This window comes from Rhinatrema bivittatum, chromosome 1 (assembly GCF_901001135.1).
Source record: "Rhinatrema bivittatum chromosome 1, aRhiBiv1.1, whole genome shotgun sequence".
Lineage (NCBI taxonomy): Eukaryota > Metazoa > Chordata > Amphibia > Gymnophiona > Rhinatrematidae > Rhinatrema > Rhinatrema bivittatum.
In genome coordinates this window covers 444207866-444227074 of record NC_042615.1, presented here as the reverse complement: position 1 = coordinate 444227074, position 19209 = coordinate 444207866, and the positions used below count along the sequence as shown (strand labels likewise).

The following is a 19209-nucleotide window of genomic DNA, read 5'->3' as shown; positions in this document are numbered from 1 at the left end:
GAAAATGTCCCTACAAAAGAGACTGTTAAGAAAATTAAATTGTCAGAGGATAGGAGGCAATGTCCTATTGTGGATTGCAAACTATTTAAAAGATATGAAACAGAGAATAGGAATAAATGGGCTGAGGCACAGGTGTCAGGATCCTGTCTCCATGCCAGGCCCGGCATTGGGCCTGGGTCTGTGTCGAGGCCCCAGCATTGGGATCCAGAGCCTGGGCCTTTTGGAACCTGCTTCCAGACCAGTGTAGAAAGGTAAGCTGTGGATTGCCTTAGAGATCGGTAATGGGATCGGCACTTTTTAATATATGTATAAATGATTTGGAAAGGGGAACAACAAGCGTGGTGATCAAATTTGCAGATGACACAAAATTATTCCGAGTTATTAAGTCATAAATAGATTGTGATAAATTGCAGGAGGACCTTGCGAGACAAACAAATAGAAGGTTAGGAATTATTAAGAATGGGATGAAGAATAAAACGAGAATGTCATAATATCTCTTTATCACTCCATGATGAGACTGCACCTTGAGTACTGTGTGCAATTTCTGGTCACCACATCTCAAAAAAAGATGTAGTTACATTGCAAAAGGTACATAGAACAACAACCAAAATGAAAAAGGGGATGGAATGGGCTCCCCTGTGAAGAAAACTAAAGAGGTTAGGGCTTGCATGGCCAAATATACCCAGCTATCTTAAAGTTAGTCAGATATGTTTATTTGACTAATTTTAGAACAGGTCAGCGGCAAGACCAGAGTTAGCTGCATAAGTTAACCAGCTGAATTTGAATGTCAGAGTTAGCCAGGTAAGTCTGTGCCATTTCCAAATGTTGTGTCATCTGCTCCTCCCCAAAACACATCCACCCACCTCCGGAACACCCCTGACTTATGCGACTAAATTCTAGCTGGATAACTAAATATCTGGCTAGAATTTAGTTGGATAAGTCTCTCAATATGCCAGTTTTGCCATATAGATGAACAATTTTTCAGTTATCTATCTAGATGGCTTTTGAATATCAACTTCAAAATTACTTGTTTACAGTCTTTCGCTCTTGCTCAGAACTCTGCATAAAGCCAAATGATAAATCTAGTCACAATTATTGAGATTAGCTATCTTTTTTAGATATATACTGCCCACAGATAAAAAGTTCAGCTGTTGTGTGGAAATTAAAGAGCAATCCTATGGATTTATTTCAGTCACCAACCACTGTATGAACCCTTTTTGCAAAAATTTTGATCTTGTTAATTCCTGCTTACAGAAATTGTCAAAGCTCTAGAATGTCAACTGTAAATCACATCTAACCCTACTTGCAACCTATATACTAGCAAGAATGCCCTGGGCAACTGAGTTGTATATGCTTATTTTTTATTTTAATTTGTTTTTATACTGAAATGTATCTGTTGTTATATGTTATGTATTTTGCATTGGGCATTTCGGGAGTGGTAAGCTATAAAACTGAACAAATAAATGCATAAATAGCCTACGTCTAAACATCACCTCTTAGGGATTTCCTGCAGTTTTAGCATTCAGCATGGCTGTTCTTATTAGAGGCATCCAGGAAACGGCTTCCTACAACCTGTTCTTTATCTCAAGTATCGATTTGAAAATACATGTATCTGGTTGGTAATTAAATGCATAACAGGACAGGAAAAGTTAATAAAAGACTAGAGGAAAAAATAGCTTATCTGGAAGGACGTCTCCACACTTGTTTTAGCACAATGATTCAAGAAGCTTCTTACCTCAGTGACAGCAAAGCTTCTTTTCCCGCATGGTACCACCTTGTACCATTTGTCATGTAGCATATCCATAAACCCACTAGACTTGTACTGACTGACCAGCTCAGATATATTCGAGGTCAATGGAGAGTTTGGAGGAAGACCAATACCATAGCCTAAGGAAAAAGAAAAATTACAGAATGCTTTGACTGCTCTTAAACTGGTTCAGAAAGATACCATACATGCACAAAAATCTCTTGGTTTCAATAAATAGGGCATAGATTCAAATCTTTTTATCCCATGCAGGAGAATATTGTACTTGATAAAGGAATAGGTTTGTTTTTTGGTACAAGCATACTAAAAGAAATGTACTTCTTTTATTGCAACAAAGATTTTTAAAAGCTGAATGTATCAAAAGTATAAACATATCTTATGATTTAAGAACATAAGAAATTGCCATACTGGGTCAGACCAAGGGTCCATCAAGCCCAGCATCCTCTTTCCAACAGTGGCCACTCCAGGCTACAAGCACCTGGCAAGTACCCACTAGGGGTGTGCATTCGTTCCCTACGATTTGGGAATCCGCAACGTATAGGGCCCTATTCGTTGTATTCGTGGGGAAGCGAAACGAATCACGATTCCCCACGAATATAACGAATCTTCGCCAAATTATTTGGCCGCCTAAAGGAGCCAATTTAAACAAACCCCCCACCCTCCTGACACCCCCAAGACTGGTGGTCCAGCAGGGGGTCCGGGAGCCATCCCCTGCACTCACACCCTCGACTGCCGGTTTCAAAATGGCACCGATAGCCTTTGACCTACTATGTCACAGGGGCTACCGGTGCCATTGGTCAGCCCCTGTCACATGGCCATCGGTGCCATCTTGTGCTCCTACCATGTGACAGGGGCTGACCAATGGCACCGGTAGTCCCTGTGACATAGTAAGGGCAAAGGCTATTGGCGCCATTTTGATTACTGGCAGCTGACGGCCCAAGTGCAGAAGATTGCTCCCAGACCCCCGCTGGACCACCAGGGACTTTTGGCAAGTCTTGGGGGTCCCTCCTGACTCCCACAAGACTTGCCAAAAGTCCAGCAGGGGTCCAGGAGCGACCTCCTGCACTCCGGCCGTCGGCTGCTAGTATTCAAAATGGCGCCAATAGCCTTTGCCCTCACTATGTCACAGGAGCTACCGATGCCATTGGTCAGCCCCTGTCACATGGTAGGAGCACAAGATGGTGCCAAAGGCCATTTGACAGGGGCTGACCAATGGCACTGGTAGCCCCTGTGACATAGTAGGTCAAAGGCTATGTTCAAGACAAATATATGAAGATTTTTATTTATTAAAAATATTTCAGTTATATAGGCATGTCAAATGTGGGACATATAAATGAAACATCACATATTCTTTTGCATGTCATTGTAGACATGAAATGAGGGAAACACACTCTGCCCACTGGACACTCAGGCTTATGAAGGTTTTAAACTTTTACCCACAGTAAAGAACCAAGCTGCAAGAACTACAGTAAAGTAGTAGCCCTATGGCTGTGGGAAGCAATTTTAGGAAAAAGGTGGTTTTTCTCTCAGTATAATAGGAAGGGTTGGAAGCTTGAAGGTTAAAAGAGGGGAAAATGTAGCCTAAGCTTAAACGATGCTGAAAACCCGAGGCGAGATCCTGAGGACAGAGAGAAGTCAGAAGAATAGTATTTCTGTTTCTTCACTGTTGGTAATACCTTTGTAGCCTTGCAGAAACAGCATCTGCTCAGTGTTACTCTAAGGGAAAGAAAGTGCATGTGTATGTGTGTGTGTTTTTGGAAAATCTTTTAAAATAAAGATTATGGATGTCTATTTTAAAAGCATTGCTCGTGCAAAAATGCCCATAGATGTGAGAGCAGTAGCCAGGCGTGAGCAACACATCTTTTAAAAGCCGCGATTTACCTGCATCTATGCGAGTGTGCGAGCAAAACATATGGGGGCAGAAAAGGGGTGGGTATGGGTGGAGCATGGGTGTTCCTGGGCGGGGCCAACAGTTATGCACATAACTCTGTACTTTAAAACAACTTTACTGATGCTCCTGATGAGGAGCAAGCCTACAGAAATCACGTTTTAGGGCTTAGACAACAAGATGAGGGGACCGGGTCAACTGGGGATGTGCAGGATGAAGAACCAGAGGGGTCTGGATGACCTTGAGATTGATTGGGCAAACTGGAGGACTAATTGGAAAAACTGGGAATGTCCCCTGCGCGAATATGTTTTCAAATCTGCTTACATACATGCGTTAAAGCTGGCAGAGTACTATACAAGATACGCAAAGTAGGTTTGCTCAAGCAACCTCTTACAATTAGGAACGTACTTCCGTATGGTAGGTGTATTTTAAATCATACTCATGCAACTGCATGCATGATTTAAAATTTCAGCGTACCTCTGCTCGTGCGCCAATCCGTGCGTGTATGGGCACACAGGTGCTAGTTTTTAAATTAGCCTGAATACGTTTTACAAGAATTGAGACCTCTTGATCTTTATTCTGAATGACTGCTTGACAATTCCATTGCAAATGTCATGATATACTGGGCCTTATATGAATCACATACCTATGGGGCACCATATGTGACAGAAAAATGACAAGTTCATGCTTTTTTTGCCATACAAAACATTTCAACAGCATGTGGCCTGAATGTGGGCCAGATTTTAAATGTTACGGACGCGGGGTACATTTGTGCGCACTACCCGACACACACAAATGTACACCAGATTTTATAACATGCGCGCACTGCCGCGCGCATGTTATAAAATCCAGGGTTGGCGCACACAAGGGGGTGCACACTTGTGCACCTAGCACGTGCCGAGCCCAAGGGGAGCCCCAATGGCTTTCCCCGTTCCCTCCAAGGCCTCTCCGAAATAGGATCGGCGTGCGCAGGGGTAGGTTTTCGGGGGGGGGGGGGGGGTTACGCGCGTATATTACACACGTAGCCCTTTGAAAATCTTCCCCAATATGCATTTTTATAATTTGAGCGCAATATTATACATTTTTATAAAATGACATATGAGAATCTTTTCCACCAGCATCTAAGATGTATTACTTGCCAAGATATAAAGGGCCTGGAAGAGAGGTTTTGCTGAGCCAACAATCAACAGATAACCTGGATGTTGCTCAGTTACAACAGAGATCAGAGGAAGAAAAATATAAGGTAATTCAGGTTTTCTCTCTCTTTCATCCTCTGATTGTAAGTTGAAGACATATGTCTAACATAAGAGGGGAACTCTTTACGAGCAAGTCCGGGGAAAGGGTATTAGACACTCTAGGAGAAGCTTCAGCTGTATGCCTCCTACTCCCCATCATTAACTTTCAGACCCATAGGACAACCGACTCAATATTTCATAATTATACTCAACCATCACGATGACTGTTATCACCACCCCTCCCAGAACAATCCTATAAAAACACATAATTGGACATAGAGAAGACAATTTTTAAAATATGGCTTTACTGAAGTAAAAGAGCTTTTTGAAAATTACCCACCCCAACAGCACATAAACTATGGGTGATACAAATGGAAAGTGTGCTTTTTTTTCATAAGCTGTATGTATGTGTGTGGTTATATATATATATATATAAAACCACACACTTCTTGCTCTCACTCTCCATATGTATAGTATATATCCAAACATAATACAAATACAGGGGTAGATTTTAAAAAAGGATGTGTGATTTTAAAGGATGCGCGCGCATGTTATAAAATCCCAGTCAGCAGACGCAAGGGGGGTAGAATTTTGCAAATTTGCGTGGCGATGCATCGAAGGGCTTTCCCAGTTCCCTACCCCCTACCCTAACCTTCCTTCCCCTTCCCCTATCCTACCTACTCCCTATCCCTATCCTAGGCCCCCCCCCCCCCCCGTTTTTCTTTTACTTACTTTTTGCTCCTGCAAAGGAGCTGGAGCGAGTTGCGCGCACCAGCACCCTGCCGGCGCACGATCCCCCGGCACAGCGACACACGGCTGCTGTACTGGGTGCCTCTAGCCCTGCCCAGCCCCCTGACCACCCCTCTGCCGAGGCCCAGTTCTTGCGCATGTAATCCTAGTGTTTTACCGTGCGAGCCATTAAAAATTCGGCCGACTTTTAGGAAATCATGTCACAGTATCTGATGAATGTGTCATCTGTGAGTTTTAGGGGTAGATGGCAAAAAAAAAAGATTTAAAAAAAGGTAAAAAAAATACATAGGCCTGAGCTCAGCTTTCAAAACTGTCAACAGGAGACCATTTGCTTGTGTAAGTCCACAGAGATTTATGCTAGCATTTTAGAAACTGTGTGGCAGCAGGCACATATCTGTCCCAAAAATGCATGTGTATGTTTTTGTACACATCTACTTGTAATTCAGGTACATGCATACTTTACCCATTTTATAAAATTATGTACATGGGGTGAATTTTCAAAACATTTATTTGTTTAAAATTAACATATATGCATGTAATTAACTTGTGCTCACATATAAGCTACTTACATGCATGTACTTTTGATGTTATTTTAACATCAAAAGTACATGTGAAAAAAAGGGGTGGATTCTAGGGGCATTCTGCAGCAGAGGCAAGAGGTACATGTGCAAGTTACTATTTTATAAGAGATTTATACATGTACATTTGTCAATTCTTTTGCCTAATTTTACACCTGCTAATTATCTTGCTCAATTGATATCAGACTCATCTTTTGTCTACTATTAAATGTGAATTTTAAAAGCCAGGCATGCTCCAAAATCGGAAAATAGGCACACATGTACAATAATCTATCCAATTTTATAAGCCGCCCACATGCACGCACAAGTCCTGGTACAGGAATATCTCACAGCGGGGAAAAAAGGGGAGGAATGTGAGCATGGCGTGGGTGGGGCATAGGCGTTCCAGAGCAGGATCGACAGATGTGCATGCATGCCTGAGTGCATGCCCAGGTATATTTGAGTGCACATTTACTTCTGCTATGGAGGAGACATAAGTCTCAATACAATTATTTACAGGATTTTCTGAGATGTTTGAAGAGTCTGGGTTAACTGGAGGGGGAGGGGGAGTGCAGGCTAAAGAACCAGGCAGATTTGAAGGACCTAGCTGTAGACTGGGCAAATTGATGGATGAACTGGTGAAACTGGTCATGGCATGGACCCGCGCTTATTATATAATTCACTCACTTGTGTGGTTCAAAGCTGACATTACGTGACTGTGCATGCACACTTGTAAACTTAGGAGCAAACATACTCATTCCAGGGCTATTTTATAACATATGCAAATATATGCATACAGGATTTAACATTGCCGGCTGTCTGGCTGCATGCTCATATATACATGTATATGCGCAACTATGCGCCCATTTGAAAGTTACCATCCCTACTGGGTGCGATGTTGGTGTGAACAGGGTAGAGTTCAGAGTGAGGAACTAAGAAGGTCTTGAGGACCTAGAGAAGGACTGGATGAACTGGTGGAAGTTTTAGCAAACTGATGATTTCGATTGCACGTGCATGTTTTAAAATATACCGATTTCCACACTTAAACAGAATTTTATGCAAGCAATTCACAATTTTTTTCCTGTGTAAAATATATGCATGTAGGTTTTAAAATAGGTAATAAAAGTACACACTTTCAATGCATTGCAGGTATTCACATGTAAGGAAACCTTTCTCTGTATGTAAGGGAGTAGACATGCTTATGTTATAATCTGAAGGCACCTAATGCATACAGGTTCTAAAACACTGTAGTAGAGCTTCCTGCAGACATATACACACATATATGGGACTGTGCAGAGTTCTATGAAAGTTATCCTCCCTTATTTTATGCATGTAATAATTATAACAATGTGCACATAATAACCCAGATTTAAATACAGAGACACATACTTTACAAATAGTGCTTCTGATTTTAGGTATTTTAAATTGTAAATTTAGGTGTTAATTTTTCTGCAAATTAGGGGTTCTTTATGCGTACCATAATCTGTCTTTATTAGTGTTTTTGGCAGCATAGGTACTGTTGTTGGTAACTTTTCCGGGTGAATGAGATACATGCATTTGTGCAGTTATAGAGTCATTAGCATAGAAAAGGCACAAAAACAAAGTGGAGAATCCAGGGTTGGCAAGGAAGGATGAGAGTTTACCAGGAGAAGTGATTTTTTTCTGGTGTTTATCTAATAAACTCCTATTATTTTGCATCAAGGGTATTTTATCAGGGTTTATTAGTTAAAATCTACATTTGGATGCCCTAATTATAAAATATGCATATACTTCTTCTTTTTTTTTTTTTTTTAATGCTTGTGCATATACTTGGAATAATGCTTTCACTGATATCTCCATCAGTTCACCTTCACCTACCAACACATCACCATGACCCCTCCCCCACCAGTTCATTCAGACCTCCCACACAAAACTGTCAGGAACACCAGCCCCAACGGGGTAGTGTCCAGGGGGTAGCCCTTTGGCCACTCCGAAAGCCCTTTCAGACTGCAGGAATGCATGAGCCCCTGTGCCACGATGTGACTGACAGAACCCCAGGGCTGGACGTGGTCCATGCTGCAGGTGGGTGAGCACATCCAGGCATAGGCTAGGTTGAAGCTGAAGACACGGATTCCAAAAAAGACAAGGAAATGGGTAAAGACTGAAGACAAGGAGTCTAGCGAGATGAGGAAACAGATGAACCATGAGAGCAAGGACCACCGAGATCAAGGCAGTACCAAGACTCCAGAAGAGAAGGCATGGAAACTCAGAACTCAGAATCAGAACTTGAGAACTCAGAAGACTATGAAATAGGACTAGGAACTCAGGACACTGGCCTGAAGGCTGAAGATACCGGAGCGCTGAGATGGACTGAAGACCCAAGACACTGGCAAGATGCTAACACAAGCAGAAGACACCAGAATGCTGGACCAGGTTGAAGGCACCAGGCGATGGAACAAGGTGAGGATTTTAAAAAGCAGCATGGGCGGCAGGCCTCTCTCTCTTCTTCGCTGACACCGGGACCTGCAGTTCTGCGCTTTCGGCGCTGACCCGCTGGGGTCACAGAGCCTCCTGCAACCCACAGTAGGCCCCAAAGTGCATCCGATCGCCACCCTCCGCTCTTGGCCAAAAGCACTGCCCCTGATGACATCATCCACGGCGCCGAGAGGATTTTACAAAGCAGCGTGGGTGGCAGGCCTCTCTCTCTTCTTTGCTGACACCGGGACCTGCAGCTCTGCATTTTCGACATTGACCCACTGGGATCACAGAGTCTCCTGCGACCCACAGTAGGCCCTAAAGTGCATCCGATCGCTGCCCTCCCCTCTCGGCTGAAAGTACTGTCCCCGATGACATCGCCTGCGGCGCCGAGAGGATTTTAAAAAGCAGCATGGGCAGCAGGTGCACGACAAAGGGGCCTGCCCCTTTGTGTGCCCCTTCGTGCCACCCCTTCGACACCTCCCACTAAGACTGTGGCTCCTCGAACCCTCTGGACTCCTGCAATCAACCTTGCAATCTGCCGAGCCCCCTGCATCCTTACACAGCAAGTGTTTATCCGAACAGCCCTGCTCTCTCACAACTTATACGTTAATCTCTTCCACTTTGAATCCCATACATACCTACCTCTTCTACAATAAAACTCTAACTCCCTCCCATAAAACTACCAAAACATTCCCCTAGTTCCAGCACATCTCACACTCTAGCTCCCCACTAGTAACACCTTCCACCATTCTCACTCTTGTTCTATTTCAACTCAATGATACACCCACTACCAATCCCTATACTCAAATACCCCTTTCTAAATTCTAGACAACCTCCCCACACCCATCCACCCTACCATCAAAGATCCCTCATTCCCATCATGACTTCACCACTTACACAATTTATAGGCCTCACCATATTCTCCATTATACTATTTAATGTACAATCCCTGGTAAAAAAGACCACCATCCTCAACGACCTCCTATTCAACTCCAATCCCGACATCTGCACCATCACGGAATCTTGGCCTGAAACAAACTGACACAGTACTCCTAAACCAATTACCAACACACATATATGACATCTTCTCCATTTCCAGACTCAAAAAAAGAGAAGGAGGCTTACTGCCAGCAACCAAAAAAGAACTAAGACTAACTCCCCAAAATGTCACCATCCCACCTAAACATGAAATTGGCCTCTTCAAATCTTTCCAATTACAAATATGCTTAGTTTACACCCCCCAGGTCTCCTCGAAAATGGCCCATCACCTCTTATCGAATTTATTGCAGAAAACCTCGACCTTGTCAATAGCGTAGTCAGGCGAAGCAGGGGTCTGGGTCTGGAGATAGGCAGTAGTGTAGTCAGGAGAAGCAGAGGTCTGGGTCTGGAGATAGGCAGTACCGGAGTCAAGCAAAACAGAGGTCTGGACTTGGAGATAGACACTGACAACATCAGACAAAGTGAGGTCAAAGTCTGTGTGGTCAATCCAAAGCATAAGCAGGATAGGAACGAAGAGACAGGAACCAGGAACAATGAGAAACAGGAACGTAGAGTAGAGATGAATTTCTAGAAGCAATGGGTACTGGACCAGCAAGGGGACCTGTTGCAAAGGCATCTCTAGGGAGCAGAGCCTGAGTTTAAATACTGAGATTGAGCTGACGTCATCAGCAATAGTAACACAAACCGCATTAGCAGGCACATTGTGAAGTAACACAAAACTCTGCAAGAAAGTCACTTAGAACCTGTATAGCAAACCTGCCATACCAAAACAGCATTATCTTCCAGAACTCAAACAGCAACAACCTTATTGATGAAAAGTCAATACTGAAAATATTATACCAGGTCCTAGAACAGGGGTCTGCAAACTTTCAAAAAAGTAGAACCCTTTTTTGATTTTCTCTTTGACCAAAATATTTTGAGCTCCACAAATCCACTTCAATATTAGTACAACCCTGTACAAATATATGATACTTGCTTTCATACAGAGGTAATTTTCAGAGCCATTTATCAGCATAAAACACAGCTTTATATGTGTTAATGACATGTTAGAAATTTGCTGGTCTTTGTGTGCAAAAAGTATGCACATAACTCGATATTACACATAATTTTTGGCAAACAGAAAAGAGGAATTCTAGGGGGCAGAATTAGGGCAGAGACTGGATTCATGTGCATACTACCAATTTTAAAAAATATCAGTTGAATATTCAAAGAAGTTCCCCGAGTAAATGTAACATACTATCGTAGCAATTTTAAAAAGCCATTTACTTACGTAAAGAGCTCGCGCACAAGTAAATTCTATGGACAATGCAAGGCATATATTATAGTACTTTTCAAATGTCCACTTACTTGAGTAAAGTGCATTTACAGGTGTAGAACCTAGTTGAGCATGTGCAAATACTTTTTTAAAATCAGGCCCTACATGCTCAAATCCGCACGCACAAGTTATACCCATGGCAGGAGAAGGCATACCCATTTTCTGTGCGCATGTTTCAAGAATTTTCAAAGGGAAGCTTGAAGTTGTTTAGTGTTGCAAGCCTAAATCTTTTCTGGCCTAGACTACTGTAGTTCTCTGTATATGAGTGTGCTAATCAGCTTTCTAAGATCTTTACAAGTGGCTTAGAAAGCAGCTGTGTGAGGGGTATTGACTTGTATAACCATAGAACACCTATCTTTTTATGGCCTGCACTGACTTCTGGTTGAATATAAAATTAAATATTGATTGCAGCAAATATTAATTTGACTTTAGTGCCAGGAAAAATAGTGGAAAGTGTTCTAAATATCAAAATCACAGAACATATAGAAAGACATGGTTTAATGGAACAAAGTCAGCATGGCTTTACCCAGGGCAAGTCTTCCCTCACAAATCTGCTTCACTTTTTTGAAGGAGTTAATAAACATGTGGATAAAGGTGAACCAGTAGATGTAGTATACCTGGATTTTCAGAAGGTGTTTGACAAAGTTCCTCATGAGAGGCTTCTAGGAAAAATAAAAAGTCATGGGATAGGTGGCGATGTCCTTTCATGGGTTACAAACTGGCTAAAAGACAGGAAACAGAGAGTAGGATTAAATGGACAATTTTCTCAGTGGAAGGGAGTGGGCAGTGGAGTGCCTCAGGGATCTGTATTGGGACCCTTACTTTTCAATATATTTATAAATGATCTGGAAAGAAATAAAACAAGTGAGGTAATCAAATTTGCAGATGATACAAAATTGTTCAGAGTAGTTAAATCACAAGCAGATTGTGATAAATTGCAGGAAGAACTTGTGAGGCTGGAAAATTGGGCATCAAAATGGCAGATTAAATTTAATGTGGACAAGTGCAAGGTGATGCATATAGGGAAAAATAACCCATGCTATATTTACACAATGTTAGGTTCCATTTTAGGTGCTACTACCCAACAAAGAGATCTAGGCATCATAGTGGATAACACATTGAAATTGTCGGTTCAGTGTGCTGCGGCAGTCAAAAAAGCAAACAGAATGTTGGGAATTATTAGAAAGGGAATGGTGAATAAAACGGAAAATGTCATAATGCCTCTGTATCGCTCCATGGTGAGACCGCACCTTGAATACTGTGTACAATTCTGGTCGCCGCATCTCAAAAAAGATATAATTGCGATGGAGAATGTACAGAGAAGGGCTACCAAAATGATAAGGGGAATGGAACTCCCCTATGAGGAAAGACTAAAGAGATTAGGACTTTTCAGCTTGGAGAAGAGACGGCTGAGGGGAGGATAAGATAGAGGTGTTTAAAATCATGAGAGGTCTAGAATGGGTAGATGTGAATCGGTTTTTTATTCTTTCGGATAATAGAAAGACTAGGGGGCACTCCATGAAGTTAGCATGTGGCACATGTAAAACTAATCAGAGAAAGTTATTTTTCACTCAACACACAATTAAACTCTGGAATTTGCTGCCAGAAGATGTGGTTAGTGCAGTTAGTGTAGCTGTGTTTAAAAAAGGATTGGATAAGTTTTTGGAGGAGAAGTCCATTACCTGCAATTAATTAATTTGACTTAGTTTTTGTGTACTTGCTAGGTTATTATGGCCTGGATTGGCCACTGTTGGAAACAGGATGCTGGGCTTGATGGACCCTTGGTCTGACCCAGTATGGCATGTTTTTATGTTCTTATGCCACTACACATACACATACAATGAAGATTGGAGCTATGATCCAGCAGCCTCTTCCACCTCAGTGATATACCATGAAACATCACTAGATTGTGCAATTTTGAGAGGAGTAATGGTTCTAGCAGATGTTTGTCTTCTCTCCTGTCAGCTAGCAAATTCAAACGTCTAAGAAGGGGTGTATGGGTTTTGCAGAGGGATGCGACAGGGATGGGAGGGAGTGGGGGAGGTGACACTTATTTGGGTACTAAGAGGGTGAGGGGGATTGCAGAGCCAGAAATCTGATTTGTATTGTAGCAGGGTTGAGGAGGAGAGAAGAGTCTGGAGTCACATTCTTTGGCATGTAGCGACTTTAGAGGGAGGGATCCATCATGATCATTGACTCTTGTACTTAAGGTTGATTAGCAAAAAGTATTTCAGAAGGCTAGAAGCACACTTGTTAAAAGGCTCACATTCCTTTTAGTATAGCCTTTTAAGGAAGCTCTGCATTTCATTATCTTAGCAAGAGAGCTGCAAAGGCTGCTTTTAGCATGCAGACTAATAACAATAAAAGAAAACTGTCAGCCGCATGTAAGAAATGTCATGCATTGTCAGACTAAGGTCCATTGAGCACAGCATCCTATATCTGACAGTGGCCAATCCATGTCTGCAGCTCTCCTGTGATTCTGGGAGGGGGCAGTAGACACTGTAGTTGGGAATGCAGCTGTCGGTGTCCAGTGGGGAAGTGGCTCGGCTGGCTACCTCCTTGGCTTTGGACACTGGGGAAGTTAGAAGGTGTTCCTGTGAGGTCTCCATAGCTAGAGCAGATAGTGAAGGAGTGTGATGGCTTAGAGGAAAAAGGAGACACACACTCCCCACTGGGGTGGCCCTTTGGACAGCAATGGATATGATCAAAACATTGGAGGTAAGGAGGGAGACAGGCTAACCATCAGCTGTGCCCCGGGTAATTAATTACCTGACTTTTTTGGAACAGTCTCTCCCTGCAAGGAATGATAAGATATTTTCTTTGAAATTGAAAATAGAAGTAAAGTGGCATGAGCAAGTCCTGGAAGAGCCCAGGGAGCAGATTGGAACAAATGGACCAATAGGTTGTGGATACTTAGAATTGTAATGATGCTCTTGTCAAAGAGAATTATGGGATACACAGGAAGTTGAATCAATGGAGACATTTAAATTTAGGCCTCTTTAATCTTCCTAAATCTTCCTTCACCACTTCAGAAGGCATGCTCAGGAGGTATTTTATTAAAATCCTGAAGATTTAAGTGGAAAATATTCCCCCCCTAACTACGGCATTCTATCTGCTTGCAGGAAGAAGTGGACAGCAGGGTGGTATGAGAAACGGAGGATGAACACTTTTTAGTGGATAATGTGAATCTATCAGGACTTCTGTGTGGAGGTCCGAGCCACCTTGATAATTATATTTGCTTTGGTTCATATCCTGTGACTGGATTTCAAAGCAATGTTAGTCAATATAAAGAAGTTGCTTTTTTCAGTCATAAAATATGGGCTTTTCCTCCATTATTTAAGGCAACTCAGAAGAAACACAAGGAACTTTTGATGTTCAGGCAGAAGGTTACTTCTCGTGGGGTACAGTGGGAATCACTCTGTTTCAATTTCCATGTAATTGAATTATAAAATATGAAGCTAACACATACATATTCTATGAACTGGGTTAGTTAAAGGAATTTCTGGATGTTAAAGATAGTCTGCAGAGCATGGTAGTACAAATAGATTCTTGCTGTTCATCTGGCTCTTCATTATAGTTAAGATCTTGCTGCACTAATTAATATATATATAGAGACAGAGAGAGAGACAGAGAGAGAGAGTCTTGGAAGCAAATGCCTTATAGTTCGTTTTCTATTTGCTTGTTTTGGAATATATATATATATATATATATATATATATATATATATATATATATATATATATATATATATATATATATATATAACAAAAACTTCAGGCAATATTCACATTCAATTGTGCTTATCACTAAATACAGAAAAAACACTCTATACAGAGTGGGATACAAACACATACCAATTATAAACAATCTTTTTTATTACATATTTATTATTCTTGAGATCCCTCAATACAAATATGAATTTACAAATAATTGCACATGAATGGGTGTGTATGGGAGTATGAGTGAGATAACATGTTTTTTAAATAATGTACTAAATGTGTGTTTACAGATATTAGGTTATATGACAATGGTATACAGATATGTTAAGTGGATATAATGTGCAATTATTTGTAAATTCATATTTGTATTGATGGATCTCAAGAATAATACAAATTTTGTAATAAAAATGATTGTTTATAATAATTGGTATGTGCTTGTATCCCACTCTGTATAGAGTATTTTTTCTGTATATATACATACATATATATATATATATATATATATATATATATATATATAAACACACACACATGCACATTTATCTCTGTTTTCTGTTTGGATCTCATCTCCCTTGTTTATTTTAAGTCCAGTGTTGTCATAATATTGTAATATGTTGTTCCATTTTGTATTTGTATTATGGTTTGAATGTTCTGGTGCTATCATGATCTGTTTTTCTTAGACTGAGTATGTTCTTGAATGCATTATTGGAAGTTTATGAATAAAAAGAAAAAAGTTTCTTTTGCACCTTGAAAACTAGTACAAAGTTTAGCTACATAGAAAGGAGTTCGAAAAGTACCAAATAAACAGTTCTGTGACAGCTCTTACATGGAATGGCATGTATTGTAGTCATGCTGAAAATTAATGCATTGTCCATGGATTCCAGGAGATGCGGCTTTCAAAGAGCAAAAAAAGTCACAACATATACTTTCTAAATTCCAGATGATTCATAACTCTGCTGCCTTAAAAAGACAAATATTACCCATATATATAATTAAAATAACCTTAGTTGAAGATATAGTTTTGGAGAGAACTACTCAACAAAGGAAGGAATAGGAACTAATCCACAATAGCTTTTTTCCCATTCTATGTCTATGAGAAAAGATCTTGTTGAATCTGTCCCTTAGTTTCATATCATTTGTTCTACAGTAGTATGCAGTTAGTTTCTTATCTACTGTAGTTAGCATCCCAGCTCTCTTGAAACAGCAGTACTAAACACATTTTTAAGGCACTATAGTTGGCAATTAAACACAGATAAAATCACTGAGCTTTCCTCATTGTGTTTAATCCCTAAAGAGATAATAAAAGGTGCTAGCAGTTACTCCTCATTAGATATCCCTGCCAAGTGCCAACATGAATCCAACTAAATGGGGGTGCCAATACCCTGATCTTTACTTGAAACTCAAACACTTCACTAAGACACGTGAAGCATGACTATATCAGGACTAACTGAAGTGTTTTACAAAGTGATTTCAAAAAGTTAGGTGTGAATTTAGTGACATGTGAGTGAGGGTCCAGTGGGATCTTGAAAGCTGCTTGCTAAATTTTAAGAAAATAAAGTGGGTCTCACAAAGTGCAGCACAGGTGGCAAGAGTCCCTGAAAAAGAAATTCTCAGTACATCACCAGGTGGCCATAGTGACTCGGTCAGGGTTCCATAAAATACCAATATTAACAGCACACGCTTCTCATTCAAGAAATATAAAATATAGGGAGCAAAATAAATTAAGACAATAAAGAAAACTGATTTAGTGAGAGGACTTAGAGAAAGCACAAGAAATAAGGAAGTTGATATTCTAGAGAATCCAGCACCAATATTTTAATCTGCCACTTACAAATTGTAGAAACTAATTATTCTCTTCTTTTGGTCTGTTGGATTTCTAGATACAGAACTTAAGTGGTAAATATCCATCTACTTCATTTTGTGGAGACTGATTGCTATGGAAGAAGAGGGAAAGAAACTGCTCAGAATATTTCAGTTTGATAGTAATCTTGACTAAGTGTTACACCCGTCGGTCGCAGACGGCTGCAACCACTAATGCTCACCTCTTTTTGTTCTGCCTTATCATTTCCTGGAAGAGTGGTGGACTCTGCCAACCAACGCCAACCAGCCTGGCGATCCCGGGACGGCATGGGCGCTGCCGACTGCCATCTTGAATCAAGAGTTACTTAGGCGCACTCGTCATGGGGGGAACCTCGGGGGCGTCCCCTCTGGATGACATCATCTATCTGCGGTACTTAAGCTGACCGGCCCTACACTCCGAGTGTAGGGCCGTTCTTGGACTTCTTGTTCCAGACCCTTCAATTGGCGTGAGATGCTCCGGGTACCCGCCCCTCGGGGGCCCTTCTTGTCTCTGGCTACCCGCTCCTCAGAGGGCCTTCTACATTGGACTGCATTGATCCTGCTCCCTGGGATCTCTCCTGGAACTGTCTACTGTGATTACCTTTCTGCTACGAACATCTTCTATGCCTAAACCTCCTTGTGGGATCCTCTTTGGTGTACCCCGTTCCTTGGGCCACTACCGCATTATCCCCAGTAGGAGCCGCTCTGGTATACCCTGCGCTGCAGGGTTTTACCCTACCATTGCTACAGGATCTTCTCGGGGTTCCTGCACCTCAAACTACTATCTCTACAACACTACTGAGACACCTGTTCAGCGTACCCCGCTCTGCGGGCCACTATCGGATCTACACATCTGAGCTTCAGCATCACTACAGTGAGACTTCGTGGCGTACTCCACTCTGTGGGCCACTACTGGATCTTCTCATCGGAGGTATCATCATTAGGATATTCACCTCTGCTCTGAACTATACTTACTGCACCTCCTGCTCCGTGGGCTGTGCCTTTCTTCTTTCTTAATAAACACTCTATTCCACAGTTGTGTCTGATATTACTGAGACCCGCCTACCGGTGGTGAGGCTCACATGGCTCCTCCCTGTGGGCGGAGACATCTCTCACCTCGGCCCAGGGTTCACACTATTACAAAGTTATAATAGATTGCTAACTCCATGGACCCGGCTCAGGTCTCAGCCATCCAGGCCATCCCTGGCCTGGCCCAATGAATATCAGAACAACAAAAGGTATTAGAGACTTTTGCTAACACCATCAATCATTAAACTCTCGGCTGGACTCTGCCTCGACACCTGTCAAGCCCATTTCTGCTTCCCAGGCATTGCCTGTCGGCTCTCTGTGCCCTTACCTGCACCTACTCCTTTTACAGGTGATCCACTGTTATGTAAGGGCTCTCTGAATCAATGCTGTATGAACTTTTCACTGCAACCTACCTACTTTCCGGATGTGGTGTCCAAAACCACGTATATTCTGTCCTTTTGGATGGGCATCACTACTTTGGGAGCGAATGGATCCAATTCTCAAAGATTTGACAGGGTTCCTTGCTTTGTTTTGTTCTGTGTTTGACGACCCCGCTCGCAAGCCTGTCGCTGGATCCGCACTCCTGCATCTACAACACGGTACCAGACCTTTGACTGAGTATGTGATTGAGTTTAAAACTCTATCCTCGGAACTACATTGGGACCTGGGTTGCCTACATGCTATATTCCTGGAGGGACTCACTTCTTGCATCAGGGACAAATTGGCTGCACGTGAGCTCTCTGAGACATTGGACTCTCTCATTGACCTCGCTGGTCGAATAGACCGTCGCCTGCGTGAGCGAACGCAGGAGACTAAGTGACCTAAGAAGATGTCCTCGGGAGTTCCATGTTCTCGTTCAACACCGATCACCCAGACTACCCAGTATCGAGGAAGAAGAACCCATGCAAATGGGCCGCAGTCATTTGTCTGCTAAAGAGAGATGCCACTGGCAAAGATTAGGCCTCTGTATGTACTACGGTCAGCCAGGACACACTGTACCCTCTTGCCCTATGTGTCCGGGAAACTTTCAGACCTAGGATCTGCCGGAGGACTCCTCCTAGGTCTTACCTCTCCATCTCCTCCATTGCACTCCCAGATTCTATCAACTCGGATACCCTTGTATTCCACACTTTAGCCCTGGTAGACTCTGATGCCGGTGGGAACTTTATTCTCAGACAACTTGTGGAGCACCTTCAAATCCCCACTGTTCAGACACCTACATCTCTGCTACTGTCATCGATTCATGATAAGCCATTTCCTGGTGAGGTCACCTGTTCCACTCAACCTATCCCCCTAAGCACTGGATCTCTGCACACAGAGACCATTTCCTTCTTAGGTCTAGACAAGGCAATACACCCTGTGGTGATCAGCCTGCCATGGTTACAAATGCACACACCCCAATTTGATTGGAGCACTCTGCAACTGTCTCGATGGGGCAATTCCTGCCACGGAAAGTGTGTAGAGGCTGTGACTCCTATTCCTTGCCTGACTACCTCCACTTCTCTTCCGGGTCTACCTCTGCAGTACTCATCTCATCAAGACGTGTTCTCTAAGAAAGTGGCGTACACCTTGCCACCTCATCAACCTTTTGACTTCACCATAAACCTACTACCCAACTCTGAACCCCCCAGAGGAAGGGTGTACCCACTTTCTCTG

The 19209-nt window shown here is 42.2% G+C and overlaps 1 protein-coding gene across 1 annotated transcript in view; it reads right to left on the bottom strand.

Annotated features, from left to right (window-relative positions):
• LOC115093400 (glutamate receptor ionotropic, NMDA 3A-like) overlaps positions 1-19209 on the bottom strand; it is a 318535-nt gene that overhangs the window by 73532 nt on the left and 225794 nt on the right. The window contains 1 exon segment of the mRNA XM_029605092.1: positions 1736-1887. Within this exon segment, the coding sequence (XP_029460952.1) occupies positions 1736-1887 (152 nt within the window).